This window comes from Podarcis tiliguerta, assembly GCF_965153285.1.
Source record: "Podarcis tiliguerta genome assembly, chromosome: 2".
Lineage (NCBI taxonomy): Eukaryota > Metazoa > Chordata > Lepidosauria > Squamata > Lacertidae > Podarcis > Podarcis tiliguerta.
Genome location: NC_139535.1, coordinates 103086604 through 103102925, shown reverse-complemented (window position 1 = coordinate 103102925; position 16322 = coordinate 103086604). Strand labels below are relative to the sequence as shown.

The 16322-nt window shown below is 46.3% G+C and overlaps 1 protein-coding gene across 3 annotated transcripts in view; it reads left to right on the top strand.

Moving 5' to 3' along the window:
• Window positions 1-16322, top strand: part of RAB11FIP4 (RAB11 family interacting protein 4) — a 196450-nt gene that overhangs the window by 60908 nt on the left and 119220 nt on the right. For all 3 annotated transcript variants that reach the window (XM_083427518.1, XM_083427519.1, XM_083427520.1), the window contains exon 3: window positions 10297-10385. In XM_083427518.1, the coding sequence (XP_083283644.1) occupies window positions 10297-10385 (89 nt within the window). The remainder of the gene's footprint in view (window positions 1-10296; window positions 10386-16322) is intronic.

Below are 16322 nucleotides of genomic sequence, written 5' to 3'. Positions count from 1 at the left end.
CCCTAATGGTCTTGGAAGAGCCTGTAGCTCATTGGTCGGTCCTCTGAGGCTCAATCGCCGGTATCTTCAGCAAAGTCTAACCTGAAATCTGCTCCACTGGCAGTCAGTGGGAACATTGATGGACCAGGATCTGACCATCTTCCAAGCTTCCCATGACCCATTATTATTATTATTATTATTATTATTATTATTATTATTATTATTACCCCACCCATCTGGCTCGGTTTCCCCAGCCACTTTTGGCAGCTCCCAACAGAATATTGTAATGGCACGTCTGCATGCGCGCGTCGTTTTTCGCCGCTTCTGCGCATGCGCGTGACGTAATTTTGAGCGGAACTACTCAGAAGTAGTGCGCTCCGTTACTTCCGAGTTGCCGAGGAGCACAACTCAAACGCGCTCAACTCGAAGCATATTTAACCCGAGGTATGACTGTATGTGGGAAGCTGCCCAGAGTGGCTGGGGCAACCCAGTCAGATGGGGAGGGTAGAAATAAAATAATAATAATAATAATAATAATAATAATAATAATAATAATAATAATAATAATAATTGAATAGGATGTCTCTGTTTTCATCGGAGAAATGTTGAAGGATATGAGACAGATACACACACACACACAAGCTGCAAAAAGACAACTGTTAGGTCACAGAATGGGGGGGGGGGATGGAAAAGCAGCAATGACTGTGTTATGCTATGGCCTTGCACCCCGGCAGCCATTTTGTGTTAGACCATGCCTCCATGGCAGCCATTTTGCAACCGGCACTTCCTGATGGCATTATGAGCACATTTGTGAAGTCCTTGTCTGTCCAATGTCCTCTTCTTTCTTCTAAAGAAGTGCAATGAATTGTTGTAGTTAAGCATCCATTGCCTTTCCAAGCCTTTGGCTGAAGGAGCTTCTTTGTTGTTGCTGCTGCAAGGTTGTGTTATGAATAGAAGGGTATGAGCAATGGCTGGTAACATTGTCTCTGTGATGAGTCACAGCCACAGATGCCCTCCGTGACACCAGTTGGCAAAGCTTCCTGCTTACGGTGTGATTGCTTGCCTCCTTCATTTCCCCATAGCTCACTTTAACGAATGTGTCCCCTTGTCTCGCATGGTGAGCTTAGCATTGTGCATGCAGCTCATTTAGGCTTTAAAGACTCTCCTGAGACCCAGAGGCACCAGGTAGCTTGGTGACAAATGAGACTTTGTCATTAACATCCAAAGGGCACAAACAGAAAATTAAATTGCCTTCTGCAACAAGTCCACGGAAAGGACCCCTGTACAGAAAAAAAGGAAAAACACCTAGAAATACATTGTGATAATTACTGTCTAAAATGAAGAAAACCTTCTATTTATGTGACTAAGTGAATCTGCAGTTAAGAACAGAAGAACATGAGAAGAGCCTACAGGATCAGACCCATCTAGTGTCTAGTGCCACAATCAGAATTCAAGCACAAGTTGCAGTGGTACCTCGGGTTACATACACTTCAGGTTGCATACGCTTCAGGTTACACACTCCACTAAGCCAGAAATATTACCTTGGGTAAAGAACTTTGCTTCAGAATGAGAACAGAAATTGAGCTCCAGTGGCGCGGCAGCAGCATGAGGCCCCATTAGCTAAAGTGGTGCTTCAGGTTAAGAACAGTTTCAGGTTAAGTACGTACCTCCGGAACGAATTAAGTACTTAACCCGAGGTATCACTGTATACTACTATTCTTCAGTAAAAGCTTGTGAGCTGCTTTGATGGCGTTTGTAAATGTCATTGAAATTCTACTCAATATGGATCCAGATTAGATTCCAGTGTATAGTTGGCAAATAAACAACTTAAACACGTTGCAGGATTCCCAGAAAATAGACCAGAGGCAATTCTAGTTCATCCAGCAGAGCTTTACTGCCACTGAAGGCAAATGAGCATAATGGTCACAAATCCAATACATTCAGGACTGGCACTGTCCATGAGAAATCCAGTTGCAGCAGACTTAACTTAAATTTACAGTAACTTATAATAAGTCTAAACCTTAACACTAAGCATACTATGTACAGAACACCACACCAGAGGGAAAAGAGATAGAAAGAGAAAAGTGAAAACCAGGTTCCTTCTGGCCTTACTTTTATAGTCAGCATGACCTTGACAGAAGCGATAAGAGAACCAGTTTAAGCCATGATATTTTATTCTGTTTTTAATCTGTTGGGAGCCGCCCAGCCAGGAAACCCAGCCAGGTGGGCGGGGTATAAATAATAAATTATTATCATTATCTGTACTCAGCTTCTCTGAAGAAATAACCCAAACATCATGAACCTTCTGCTTGTTTCTTTCACACAGAGAAGCTTCCAGGAGCCTCTTGAATTAGGCAGAATAGGAAAGATCTCTACGCATCGGATCAATGCGTAGAGAAATGCAAAATGATAGTAAATGTGTCTAAAACTGAGTACTGGTCCTTTGGGGCAGAAGGCAAGGAAATCCACAGTAGGTGCAGCCAGAGTCAATGAGAGTCAGAACCAACCAATTCTGGCTAGGGTGGAATCCTGGAGCAACACTATTGCTCACAAGCCACCTTAGTCAAACCAGTTTCAGGATGCATTCAGTAGAAGAAGAGTTTGGATTTGATATCCCGCCTTTCACTCCCTTTAAGGAGTCTCAAAGCGGCTAACATTCTCCTTTTCCCTTCCTCCCCATAACAAACTCTCTGTGAGGTGAGTGGGGCTGAGAGACTTCAAAGAAGTGTGACTGGCCCAAGGTCACCCAGCAGCTGCATGTGGAGGAGCGGAGACATGAACCCGCTTCCTCAGATTACGTGACTACTGCTCTTAACCACTACACCACACTGGCTCTCAGCCAGTACCAGCTGATCAGCTCTGACATCTAACCTCACCAGCTCAGGGAAGGTGCAATGGTTGAATTGTCCTTAGGAAAGGGAAATGTCTTGATGTTGTCTCATCCCATGATTTCTAAAGCTGCCTCTTTCTAGAGATTTTGGCACCCCACTATGGAAAACATTGCTGTCGGTCTCGGTTCTCTCCGACCCAACTATTTACATATTCTTTTCTTGCACCCAGCTGTTTAAAAGAAACAAAGTACTGTATTTTTTGCTCTATAAGACTCACTTTTCCCCTCTTAAAAAGGTAGGGGGAAATGTGTATGCGTCTTATGGAGCAAATGCAGGCTGCGCAGCTATCCCAGAAGCAAGAATAGCAAGAAGGATTGCTGCTTTCACTGCGCAGTGATCCCTCTTGCTGTTCTGCCTTCTGAGATTCAGAACATTTTTTTTCTTGTTTTCCTCCTCCAAAAACTAGGTGCGTCTTGTGGTCTGGTGCGTCTTATAGAGCGAAAAATACGGTAATGCCCTTACTAGCAGGCTTCCTCACAACCACCACTTAGCATTAGAAGAGGTGAGTCCTTCATTGCCTGGAAGAGGCTCCTCAGAATGGATCGTAAAATGCATTTGGCATCCGCTTCCTCATTTCTTGTCCCGTATGCCAACAAGAAAGAGGCAGACACACAGAAGGGCCCCCTGCAACCAGTGTTATTATACCGTCAAAGCTCCTTCCATTTGTCAAGAGATGTTCCTCCATGTGCTTTGTCTATAATTCTCCCCTAAAGGCCCCCCTCCTCCTCCTCCCCCCCCACCTCTGCTTTGAAACCTGGAGTGAGTAATCTGCATAATTTGGTGCGATTCTCACTTTTCCTGACAACTCCATGCTGCTGCTTATTTGTGACTCCCCTGCTTTGCAATGGGGAATAGCGGGGCAGGATGTCACAGTCAAAAAGACTGTTACAAAAGTTGGGTGCTAACCCCTCCCCCCGCCGACTGGTGGCAAGATCCCATGGGGTTCCGCGTACTCAGTGGGGGTCTGTATTCCTTTGGAGAACTGAGACACGGCAGAGACTGCTGTAGCTTTAAGAAATATGGTTTATTCACCTTTTTACACTTGCAACACGGGTGGCGCTGTGGTCTAAACCACTGAGCCTCTTGGGCTTGCCGATCAGAAGGTCAGCGGTTCGAATCCCTGCAATGGGGTGAGCTCCCGTTGCTCTGTCCCAGCTCCTGTCAACCTAGCAGTTCGAAAGCATACCAGTGCAAGTAGATAAATAGGTACCACTGTGGAGGGGAAAGTAAACGGTGTTTCCATGTGCTCTGGCTTCCATCATGGTGTCCCGTTGTACCAGAAGCAGTTTAGTCATGCTGGCCACATGACATGGAAAGCTGTCTGTGGACAAACACCGAATCTCTTGGCCTGAAAGCGAGATGAGCGCCGCAACCCCATAGTCGCCTTTGACTGGACTTAACCATCCAGGAGTCCTTTATTTGCAGCCTGCATGGAGGGAGTCCAGATCTTACAGCACGATCGTCTCAAGAGGGATTTGTATGCCACCAGCAGCCAGCCTGCTCAAGATGGATTTCAGTCTTCTTTCATCCCTTCTTTTTCCCACCGCACCTTGATAACAGACTCTTTTCCGACCACCTCACACCCAGTTACCCTGGAAACCTTCCAAACCCTTCCAGTCTCTGCTCACACCTCCTGACAAGGGGAAGGACAATTCTCTTGTATTGTTTCTTAATGACCCTAGTTTGGCCCTAGCTTGTCCAGGTCAAGAATTCCTCTGCAGCTTGTATTTCTCCCTTCACACCCGAAATAACCCCAAATCCTACCATTTATTAATTTCTAGTGTTTAGGGGGGTGTTCCCCTCCCAAATCTATAGCACCACATACCTTTGCTCTGGAATCAAGTAGAAAGGGAGATGTCAAAAAGCAATTGCAGCCTTTCTGGGGTTCATTGGTTTCAGAAGAGACAGAGATTTTCACAGTTTGAACAGTGGGGGCTGTTGCTCAATGGTTTTCAAAGCAACCTGCCTCCTCAGTGTCCTTTTGCACAGCTCAGTGCTAAAAAGAAGAGTAATTGGTCTTTCTGATGGACTTGGGAATTGAGCACCTTCGTTCCATTTTTGTACTTGGGTCCTTGGAATAGAAACACAGACGTGGATTAAAAAGAAAAGGAAAAAACCACAACCCTGTGCTTCTAACATGCTTGTTAGCAATAGCAGAGAGAACGTTAACTACCTCCCAGAGGCAATGCCTCTTGTAAAGTCTGGCTCAGTGGAGGAGTAATGCTTTGCATGCAAAAGCTCCCAGGTCCAATCCCTGGCCTCTCCAGGAAAGGCTGGGGAAAGCTCCATTCTGCACTTTAAACAGCCATGCCTTCCCTGCAAAGAATCCTGGGAAATGCCCAGAATCCTAGAGGAGATAATAATAATAACAACCACCACCACCATCTGGGTGTGTTGAAACCATCATGGGGTTGAGTAGGTGGTAATACTTTACACACACACACACACACACCTACCTCTGTCTGTTTCATCATCATCATCATCATAGTTTATTTATACCCTGCCCATCTGGCCGGGTTTCCCCAGCCACTATGGGCAGCTCTCAACAGAATATTAAAAACACAATAGGGCATCAAACATTAAAAACTTCCCTAATCAGAGCTGCCCTCAGATGTTTTCTAAAAGACAGATAGTTGTTTATTTCCTTTACATCTGATAGGAGGGCGTTCCACAGGGCAGGTGCCACTACCAAGAAGGCCCTCTGCCTGGTTCCCTGTAACTTCACTTCTCGCAGTGAGGGAACAGCCAGAAGGCCCTTGGAGCTGGACCTCAGTGTCTGGGATGAACGATGGGTGTGGAGACGCTCCTTCAGGTATACTAGGCCGAGGCCGTTTAGGGCTTTAAAGGTCAGCACCAAGGCTTTGAATTGTGCTCGGTTGGAGCCAATCTAGGTCTTTCAGGTCCGGTGTTATATGATCCCGGTGGCCACTCCCAGTCACCAGTCTAGCTGCCACATTCTGAATTAGTTGTAGTTTCTGGGTAACCTTCAAAGGTAGCCCCACGTAGAGCATTGCAGTAGTCCAAGCAGGAGAGAGAGTTAGGAGAGAGAGTGCCCTGTTCACCTCGCAGAACTACAACCCCCAGAGTTCCATGGGAATATGGCAGCAGCATACCATCGGCTGCCAGCACCCAGTTGGAGGGCGGCATGAAAAGAAACAACAGCTCACGATGTCCTGCTAGCCCCGCGGGCTGGCAGGGTGTTGTGAGCTATGCACCCACAAAAAAACTGCACCCTGGGTGACAGCCCACCCCTCACCCCCATGCTATGCCTCTGGAGCATGTGACCTGTGGGATGTGAAACACAAGAGCAGTCAAGTACAACATTCCTAGAGTGAACATGTTTACACATGAGGAGGAATGTTTGTCCAGCCAGTAGGTAAACTTCCTGTTTCCTTCTGGGCTGGGACAGACTTCCTCTGCATGTGACTAGAGGTGGGCGTGGCCTCACCTGTGCAGGTAACGACAAAGGCACAGGGCAGGGCAGCCATCTCTCTCCCTTTTGACTACATGCATCGAAGAAGCAACATCTGCTTAGCCAAATATGCTCTCTTGGCTCCAGCCAAGAGAGGACAAAGGGACTGTCTTCTTATGAGATAGTTTCTAGGTGTATGTTACTTTTCTAAGCTAAGTCTGCCTTCTGGGATCCTATTGTGAACAGAATGTTGTGTGAGTAAACCTTTTTATACTTTTATAGAAGACTGTGTCGTATCTTGTCGTTTATGAAGGAATAAGGGGAAAATACCAGAACCGTTATTATAGAGGCTTTAGCGAGCCTGAGCAAACGCATCCGCTGCAAGTTTAAAAAGGGGAATGTTACTCTGCTAAATTGTGGAACTTGTTAACACAAGTTGGAAAAGGATGTAATCCAACAATATATCCTCTCCTGCATCCCTGAACATTCCCACATGACCTCTGTGGCTGCTCTGTCTACTGTCCAAGGTCAAGACCCTGGTTCTTTCTTCCTAGGGTTCTTTTTCTTTAAGATGGTCTCGAGCCCGGCAGCCCTTCAAATAAAGGACTCATAGAATCATAGAACTGTAGAGTTGGCAGGCACAGCAAAGCTCATATATTCCATATAGGACCCTCTGCAGAGAGGGTTTCCGTCTGCCAAGTAGGACACATCACGGCCCTTAATGTAAGTATAGTATACCTCTGACCAAGTGAAGTCTGGGAGAAAACTCTGTAGACTGTATGTTTGACTCAGAACTGGTAACTTGACACGCACCGCTCTCCTTTCTGTCGCAAGTTCGGCTGTGTGTCTTACTGTCTCCTCTTGCCGCTGTGATCCCATCACTCCTCTGCCTCGCTAACTTCCTTAGCTTTCATTCATCTTTTGTATTAGAATGTTCGAGCTATCTTTCATCTCAAATGACTTCATTCACTCGCTGCTCTCTAATCTTTCATCTCTGCTTCAGCTCTACAGTTCCATCTTGCCCCCTCTCCTTGTTAGACAGAAGCAAACTCTCTACACACCTGTGTTCAGCTCCCTCGGCCCTTATCTTTGGAGTTCCCTTGCTATCGACATTTATTCTGCTGTTTCTCTGTCTGCATTCATTTCACTTCTTAATTCTTACCTCTTTCTTAGGCTTTTCCTAGATACGATTTCTGTTCACGGTTGACGTCTTTTTGTTCGGCTGCTTAACCATCCCTTCCCATTCCCCTTTCTTTAAATATCAAGTGTTTAAGATTGTGCTGTTTTGTTAATTTTAAAATACCTAGCAGTAGGCGAGGTATAAAATACATAGAGATAAAATAGCGACCATCGTTGTAGCAGCAGCAGCAGCAACATAGGCGCCAGTGTCTTGGACCAGTGTCTTGCCTAGGTAATGGAATCGATAAGAGCCAACAAATTGAAGCTCAGTCCAAATAAGGCTGAGGCACTGTTATTGGTTGGTTCACTAGACCAGATGGGTGAGAGGTCAATAAAATACATAGAGATAAAATAGAGACCATAGTTGTTGCAGCAGCAACAACAACATAGGTGCCAGTGTCTTGGACCAGTGTCTTGCCTAGGTAATGGAATGGATAAGAGCCAACAAACTGAAGCTCAGTCCAAATAAGGCTGAGGCACTGTTAGTAGGTGGTTCCCTAGATCAGTTGGGTGGGAGGTCACCTGGTCTTGATGGGGTTACACTTCCTCTGAAGTAGCAGGTTCGTAGCTTAGGGGTACTCCTGTATCCTTTGCTGTCGCTCAAGGCTCAGGTGGCGTCAGTGGCCCGGAGTGCCTTCCATCAGCTTTAGCTGGTGTCCCAGCTACACCCCTATATGCACAGGGATACCCTAACTACTGTTGTCTATGCTCTGGTAACCTCAAGGTTAGATAACTGCAATGCGTTATACGTAGGGTTGTCTCTGAAGACAGTTTGGAAACTTCAGCTAGTGCAGAAATCAGCAGCCAGGTTGCTCACCGGAGCAAGACGGTTTGAGCATATTACATCAATCCTGGTCTGACTGAACTGGCTACCAATTAGTTTCTGGGCCCAATTCAAAGTGCTGGTTTTGACCTATAAAGCCTTAAATGGCTCAGGAACACATTACCTCAAGGGCCGCCTCTTTCCAGATGAACCTGAGATCACCTTATGATGCCCTCCTTTGTGTGCCCCCTACCTGAGAGGTCGTGTATGGAAGTGAGAGCTGGACCATAAAGAAGGCTGATCGCCGAAGAATTGACGCTTTTGAATTATGGTGCTGGAGGAGACTCTTGAGAGTCCCATGGACTGCAAGAAGATCAAACGCATCCATTCTTAAGGAAATCAGCCCTGAGTGCTCACTGGAAGGACAGATCCTGAAGCTGAGGCTCCAATACTTTGGCCACCTCATGAGAAGAGAAGACTCCCTGGAAAAGACCCTGATATTGGGAAAGATGGAGGGCACAAGGAGAAGGGACGACAGAGGACGAGATGGTTGGATAGTGTTCTTGAAGCTACTAACATGAGTTTGACCAAACTGCGGGAGGCAGTGGAAGACAGAAGTGCCTGGCATGCTCTGGTCCATGGGGTCATGAAGAGTCGGACACGACTGAACGACTAAACAACAACAACACCTGAGAGGTCCAGAGGGTGTCAACACAAGAACAGGTCTTGTTCTGCAGTGGCTCCCCATCTGTGGAATGCTCTCCCCAGGGAAGTTCGCGGGCACCTTCATTATACATCTTTAGGCGCCAGGCAGAAATGTTCCTTTTTAACCAGGCCTTTGGCTGACCTAATAAACATTCTATACCCTTTAAAATGTGGGTCTTTGGGGGAGGGGTGTTATTGAGTTGTTGTTTTTATTTTGATTATATATATTGTAGTTTTTATGTTGATCTTTTCTGTGAACTGCCTCTGGGTATAGGGCGTTATATAAATTCAATAAACAACGACAACAACAACATATGTGGGGACGGGGCTGAGGGCCTCCCCACAATCTTGAGGGGCTGAGCCTCATCGGGCCCCTCTGCAGTGGTGGTGGACCTTGGTGGGCCCCACAGCCTCCTCCTGACATGTGCGACATCGCGTGTGTGATGTCATTTGTTATGTACCGAAGTTCTCACCCTGGGCCAGCAGGGGGATACTATAGGTAGTTTTCACTCAGGTCCACATATGCAAATAAGGATTTGAAAGTGGCATTCAGTGATTGGATAGTTACAGAAAGTTGTTACTGTTGCTTTGTAGTTGAGCTCTATATAAGTAGGTTGGCTGAACCCTTCAGCCCAGTTCTGTTCTGGGCCTGTGAATAAACAAGAGCTGTTTGAAGAATCGCTGTGTCGTCTGATATGTTCACCCACAACTTAACATCATTTGCATGCGATGAGCACCCTCCCCCCCAATGCCGAGCGGAACTCATCAGCTCTGTAGCAGCAGGAACAATAGCTTGTGCTATTGCTACTACCCATCTCCACTAGTCCCAAAGGCTATGTTGGAGAGAGACATTCATTTCCAGAAACAACACTGGGAACAACATGGTGGTCAGGGATGAGGAGCATGGAAGATGAAGGGCACCCTTCTCACCCTTAACCCGCCCCGTGTGCTTGCAAACAGTGCAATGCCCCTGCTACTAATAATTGCCGTATTTTTTGCTCTATAAGACGCACCAGACCACAAGACGCACCTAATTTTTGGAGGAGGAAAACAAGGGGGGGGGAATTCTGAATCTCAGAAGCCAGAACAGCAAGAGGGATCACTGCACAGTGAAAGCAGCAATCCCTCTTGCTGTTCTGGCTTCTGGGATAGCTGCGCAGCCTGCATTCGCTCCATAAGTCGCACACACATTTCCCCTTACTTTTTAGGAGGGGAAAAGTGAGTCTTATAGAGCAAAAAATACGGTAATATTTGCAATATCCCACATGCCTCTTCACCTTCCCTCTAGCTGAGGCATGCACACATGTTTCTATCCTAAACTGTTGGAAGGAATGCAGTTCTGAACATCTTCCCCTTCTTATTTTTAGGCTGTGAAGAGTTACTGAAGGATGCATTGTCTGCTGAGGGCCTCAGACCTCAGCGCTATGAGACGGAGTATGTGGATTACTACTACCAGGTAAAAGGAGTCTCTGTTTTTAAAGCCTCTGTGTGGAATTGGTCGGCGGAGGGTGGGAAGTCGAACATTCCAGCAATTTCTTCCACTTTGCACAAGGCCTCTTTCTGCTCATGTTACCCAGTTGCATTTATGGGTAGTGGATGTGGCAGTCATCAACTCAAGGTGAAAACACTGGGAGAACCAAGCAATTTATTTGAAAATTTGAGGGCATTTCAATGGCCCTGAGTGTATTTCTGGGCTCTGAGACTTATCTCTGGCGACAAGAAGTGTTATTTTCATGCAGATCAAGGTGCACAGGGTGGAGATTGCACAACTGAAAATTCTTTGTTGATGGAAACAGGGTTTGAGATGTAGGTTGCTTGCCAAGGTCGTGGTGGTTTCACATTTGGGATATGAAAGTACTTACAACGTTTTGCGTAGCTTTTCTGACTTGAAGGTCTCTTGGTTTAGAGGAGCTTCTCTGTTGTCTAGTAGGTTGCACCAGAAATGACAATGAGACCACAACCATCGACTCAGTGGAAGTATGATGGATGTGCACATCCTGTTTCATTTCTGATCGTAAACTAGATTCTAGTTGAGTGAGCTTTTCCCAAAACCAGATGTTTGCAGGTGGAAAGTTCTGCTTCAGTTATTGGTGGCACCTGATAGATGAATAGTGTGGTTCAAGACAACACCAGATTAAGTTTACTGAAGGGTGCACACACTCAAACACTCATGGTGTTTTTAATGTTCTTTTGGGAGCCTCCCAGAGTGGCTGGGGAAATCCGGCCAGGTGGGCGGGGTATAAATGATTTATTATTATTATTATTATTATTATTATTATTATTATTATTATTATTATTGTTTGTTTCTGCTCCTCCTCCTCCAATCCTCTCCTGGTCGTGGGAGACAGTGGAGCAGGAGAGGTGGGGGCAGGAGGACGTGGTGTGGAAGGCCTTGACTATACCAGCCAGACCTACCTCTCTCTCCTGCTGCACCTGTCCGTCAAGCTCCAGCCAGGTGAGCTGACCTCCATTGCCAGAAAGAATTCAGCATGTGATGAGCCATTCAGCCACAGTTCTTTGAATAGGTTGCAAAATTTTGGCATGGCAGCATGTTGTGTTGGGACCCCTACAGAAAACCGCTGGACTTGCCACTGACTGCCTCTTTGTGAAGGCGCTGAGAATCCTAAATCAGGATTCAGCTCGTAATAGGATTTGTCCCAGTGCTCAAAATTGAGAAAAAACGTTAAGGTGAAATCCAGGGGGTTGTCTGATGGAAACTACACCTCAGACTAGGGTGGTTTGACTTTACTTCTTACTAAATGCAATACAAAGTGTGTCTGAGATATGGAGCCTGCTAGAAATCTCCTAGCTTTCCCTTTAAAAGCAATTTCCGTGTTTTTCCGTGTATAAGACGATTTTTTTTTATTAATAAATTGTGTTAAAAATTTGGGGTTGTCTTATACACAGATAGTGCAGAGGGGGGACAAGCTCAACAACTCTGGGCAATCCTCCCCCCCCCAAAAAAAATTAACAACTCTTGGCAACCTCCCTTCCTTTTCTTAATTGTATTGTATTATATTTTATTTTATGCTGTTTTTTTGTTGCATCAATTAAGTGTTTTAAATTTGTTGTTAGCCACCCTGAGCCCAGTTTTCTGAACCGGGAAGGGCGGGGTATAAATAAAAAATTATTCATTTATTTAATTTTGAGTCCGCCAAAATAGGGGGCGGCTTATACACAGAAAAATACAGTATTCTTTGGATTGTTGTTACCCTGTCCTAGTGCCTTGCATGCATTCTGCTTCCTGGGTGGCGATGTAGGGATTCATGCCATGCCTGCTAATGTCAGTAAAAAAATATTTAGCACCATCTTTGTGGGTTTTAATTGGTCTCGATATGCACATAGACAGAGGAGGAGCATTGTAGCGTCACCAACGATCCTGCCTCTGCCGGGGGGGGGGGGTCTATTTTCTAGGTTTCCTTGTGCTCATCCTCAATGAAACAGAAATCAATAATTCCTGGGCTGTGTGCCATACACTTGTTCTTTTCTGTTTGCTGAGAGCTGCTGTCAAGGAGCGTGATCCTTTTCTCTACTGCACAGAGACACATCACGCAGCATCAGACCTTGTGCGCTGGGTCCAGGGCAGAGATGATCCGTCCCTGCCCCCCCCCCTTTTATGGTAAAAGTAAAGGTGGTGGCAGCAGGTATTAGCATGACTGCACCCAGTGGCGTAGCGTGGGGGGTGCAGGGGGGGGCCGGCTGCACCGGGCGCAACATCGGGGGGGGGGGCGCCCACACTCGCAGCTCTCTGCCCCTACCTGGCTCACTCACTCTCTCTCACTGCAGTGCTGGCTGTGCGAATCCGATCCGAGCCGCCGGGTCGCCGCCCACTGTGGAGGGGAGGGTGCCAGGTGTGCGGTGCGGTGCGGAGAGAGAGCGAGGGACTATCTGGGGGAGGGACAGTGCAGCGGGGGGGGGGGGCGCAAATTACTTGCCTTGCCCCGGGTTAGGGGCGCAAATTACTTGCCTTGTCCCGGGTGCTGACAACCCACGCTACGCCACTGACTGCACCATTGTGGTGCAGTGTAGCCCAGGGGAGTGGGGGAGGGAGGCAGCTGCACCCCCAAATTCATAAAACTAGTAAAAAGCATTGAAAGTACTCACTTAATTAAGATTCTACACCCACACACCAAGCAGAAGTCTGTGTCAGTTTGCATTTCTTAGTGCAGAAAGTATTCATCTGACGTGTAGAGATCTTTCCTATTCTTCTTAAATCAAGTGGGTTCTGGAAGCTTCTCTGCGTGAAAGGAACAAGCAGAAGGTTCGTGATGTTTGGCTTATTCCTTCAGAGAAGCTGAGCTTAAACTGGTTTCGTTATCTCTTCTGCCAAGTTTCATGGAAATCTCCTGGAAACCTTATCGCTGAAGAAGCCCAATGGAAGAAATGAGGGTGTATCCTGAGAACTGGCCTATCATCAGCTGCCTTGTTGTTACTAAGTAGCTCTGTTTGTTACACTCTCAAGACATAGGACTATGCAGAAGGCAAGTTCATTTGTTACACTTTTAAGACATAGGACGATGCAGAAGGAAGATACAGTGGTACCTCGGGTTACAGACGCTTCAGGTTACATACGCTTCAGGTTACAGACTCCACTAACCCAGAAATAGTGCTTCAGGTTAAGAACTTTGCTTCAGGATGAGAACAGAAATCATGCTCCGGCAGCACGGCAGCCGCAGGAGGCCCCATTAGCTAAAGTAGTGCTTCAGGTTAAGGTTAAGTACGGACCTGCGGAATGAATTAAGTACTTAACCTGAGGTACCACTATATCAGTATGAAATGGCATTGCCAACAGGAACTGTACATTGTAATCGTTGGACTTGACAATCTTTGGACTTGACTATCCTTGGACTTTATATATAGGTGGTTATATAGAAGGTTAATAATAATATGATATGTTATTGCCATCAGGGACCGTGCTTTGCACTTTTTTGATATGACAATTAAATTACAGTTTTATTATATATAATGTTATGTTACTTTACAGCCAGTTAGGTGTGTGTTGTGGTATTCTGACTATTCAGTGGTACCCCGGGTTACAGACGCTTCAGGTAACAGATGCTTCAGGTTACAGACTCCGCTAACAAAGAAATAGTACCTCGGGTTAAGAACTTTGCTTCAGGATGAGAACAGAAATTGCGCGGCGACGCGGCGGCAGCAGGAGGCCCCATTAGCTAAAGTGGTGCCTCAGGTTAAGAACAGTTTCAGGTTAAGAATGGACCTCCAGAACGAATTAAGTTCTTAACCTGAGGTACCACTGTAAAAGTAAGGCCAGAAGGAGCCTGGGTTTCGCTTTTCTATTTCTATCTCCCTTCCTTCTGGTGTGGTGTTCTGAACATAGTATGCTTAGTGTTAAGGTTTAGTCTTATTATCAATCATTGTAAGTCTGCTGTAGCTGGATTTCTCATGGACAGTGCCAATCCTGAATGTGTTGGATTTGTGACCATTATGCTCATTTGCCCTCAGTAGCAGTAAAGCTCTGCTGGATGAAATACAGTTGCCTCTTCGTTGTACTTTCTTGTGCTTGCTGCCTTGTTGCAAAGCCTGCCTGGGAGCTGAGTGCCTGGTGCTGAAGGGGAGACAGTCTGCCATGCAGGCCCAGCAGCACCCACTGCTGCCTCCCAAGGTAAGGTGCTTGCCACACATTCACCTTTGCCCAGTCTCCATTGGGCCACTCAACTGGAGGCATCCTCTTCCCAGGCCCCTGTGGGACAGTTTGAGGACTCGCCTCTCCTTGGGTGAACCAGAGGTGGTGACGGCTGCTGCCTGGCAGACTCCCAAGGAAGAAGAAGAAGAAGAAGAAGAAGAAGAGTTTGGATTTGATACCCCGCTTTATCACTACCCTAAGGAGTCTCAAAGCGGCTAACCATCTCCTTTCCCTTCCTCCCCCACAACAAACACTCTGTGAGGTGAGTGGGGCTGAGAGACTTCAGAGAAGTGTGACTAGCCCAAGGTCACCCAGCAGCTGCATGTGGAGGAGCGGGGATGCGAACCCGGTTCACCAGATTGCGAGTCCACCGCTCTTAACCACTACACCATACTGGCTCTGGAGAGGAGAGGAGGTTGAGGGAACACTTCACAAAGGGGGAGGGTATTCAAAAAAGGGTGAGAGGCTTCCAGCTCTGCAGGCAAGGGGTGACCTAACTGGGCTCCTGAGCCCCACAGGGGTGCTGCAGAAGGAATGCAGTTGGTCAAGGGAGCCGTGGACTCAAAAAGCTTGAAAACCTCTGATCTAGGCAATGCTTCATTTCCAAAGGAGTCAGTTCTTATGCTTCAATTCCCTTCAAACTGTGCAATATTTAATATCTGCAACAGAATGGCTATGGTTCACACTTTTTCTTTTTTAAAGTCCACTTTGCAAGGCAGAAATGCAAGAAATAAATGATTCCTGCACAGAGAAGCACCTTTGGCTGTTGCATTTCTGGTTGTCATGCAGTTAGTTATTAAAGTCCATTAAAGGTAACAACACAGGTAAGGATGGAAGTGGCAACCTGAAGAGGAACTACATGAGGGTTACTTATTCTTCCCAGTTCGCCAAGGGAGACAACAGCTGTACGGTGCCCTCCACAGGCTGAAGCCTCAAGCAAGCAGGCTGTTGGCAGATTATCTCCTTCTGTTTGTTTCCTTTCTTCCCTATGGTCACAGCATTATTAAACAATACATATATTTTTCATTCAGCTTTTTAAGGGACTGCAGTTAAAGAAAATATACGCGAGGTAATGTGGATTTCTCTCAAACACCAGTGTTTGCCCCCAACCTCCACAATTAATTAACACAGCAACATCAACTCGCATTATGCTGCACAGAATAAGACAACAAAATAAGACAGCGCTGAAGAGACGAGCGAGGGAGAAGAAAGAGGAGACGGGAGAGGAATGGATGAGCAAACCAGTTACAGTGGGACCTCAGTTCCTGAATGGCTTAGTTGGCAAACAAATCTGCTCCCAAACCCTGCAAACCCGGAAGTGTTTTGGCTGTCGGCATTGTTTCCAGGGCCAATCAGCCCATCAGAAGCCGCGCCTTGGTTTTCAAACGTTTCGGAAGTTGAACGGACTTCCAGAATGGATTGAGTTCGAAAACCAAGGTACCACTGTACTTGTACATTGTTTCAGTTCTGTTTCAGTTTTTCTGCCCGGGAGAACCAGCCGAGCAATCCAAACCCTGCTTCGTGCCACACGGCATGGTTCTCTTGGGTGACATTTGACTAAGTCTGACTCGGAGTAGCCCAACTAAAATTAATGAACATTACTGAGTGGGCTTGATTAATTTAAGTGATTCTAAGTAATAGAACGGAGAATCATCAGAGAGGCTGAGGGAAGTCAAAAAAGAGGATGTTGGTGGTAAAAAAGATGTTTGTTTTGTATGTTTTTTATATTGGAAAATTAATAAAAATATT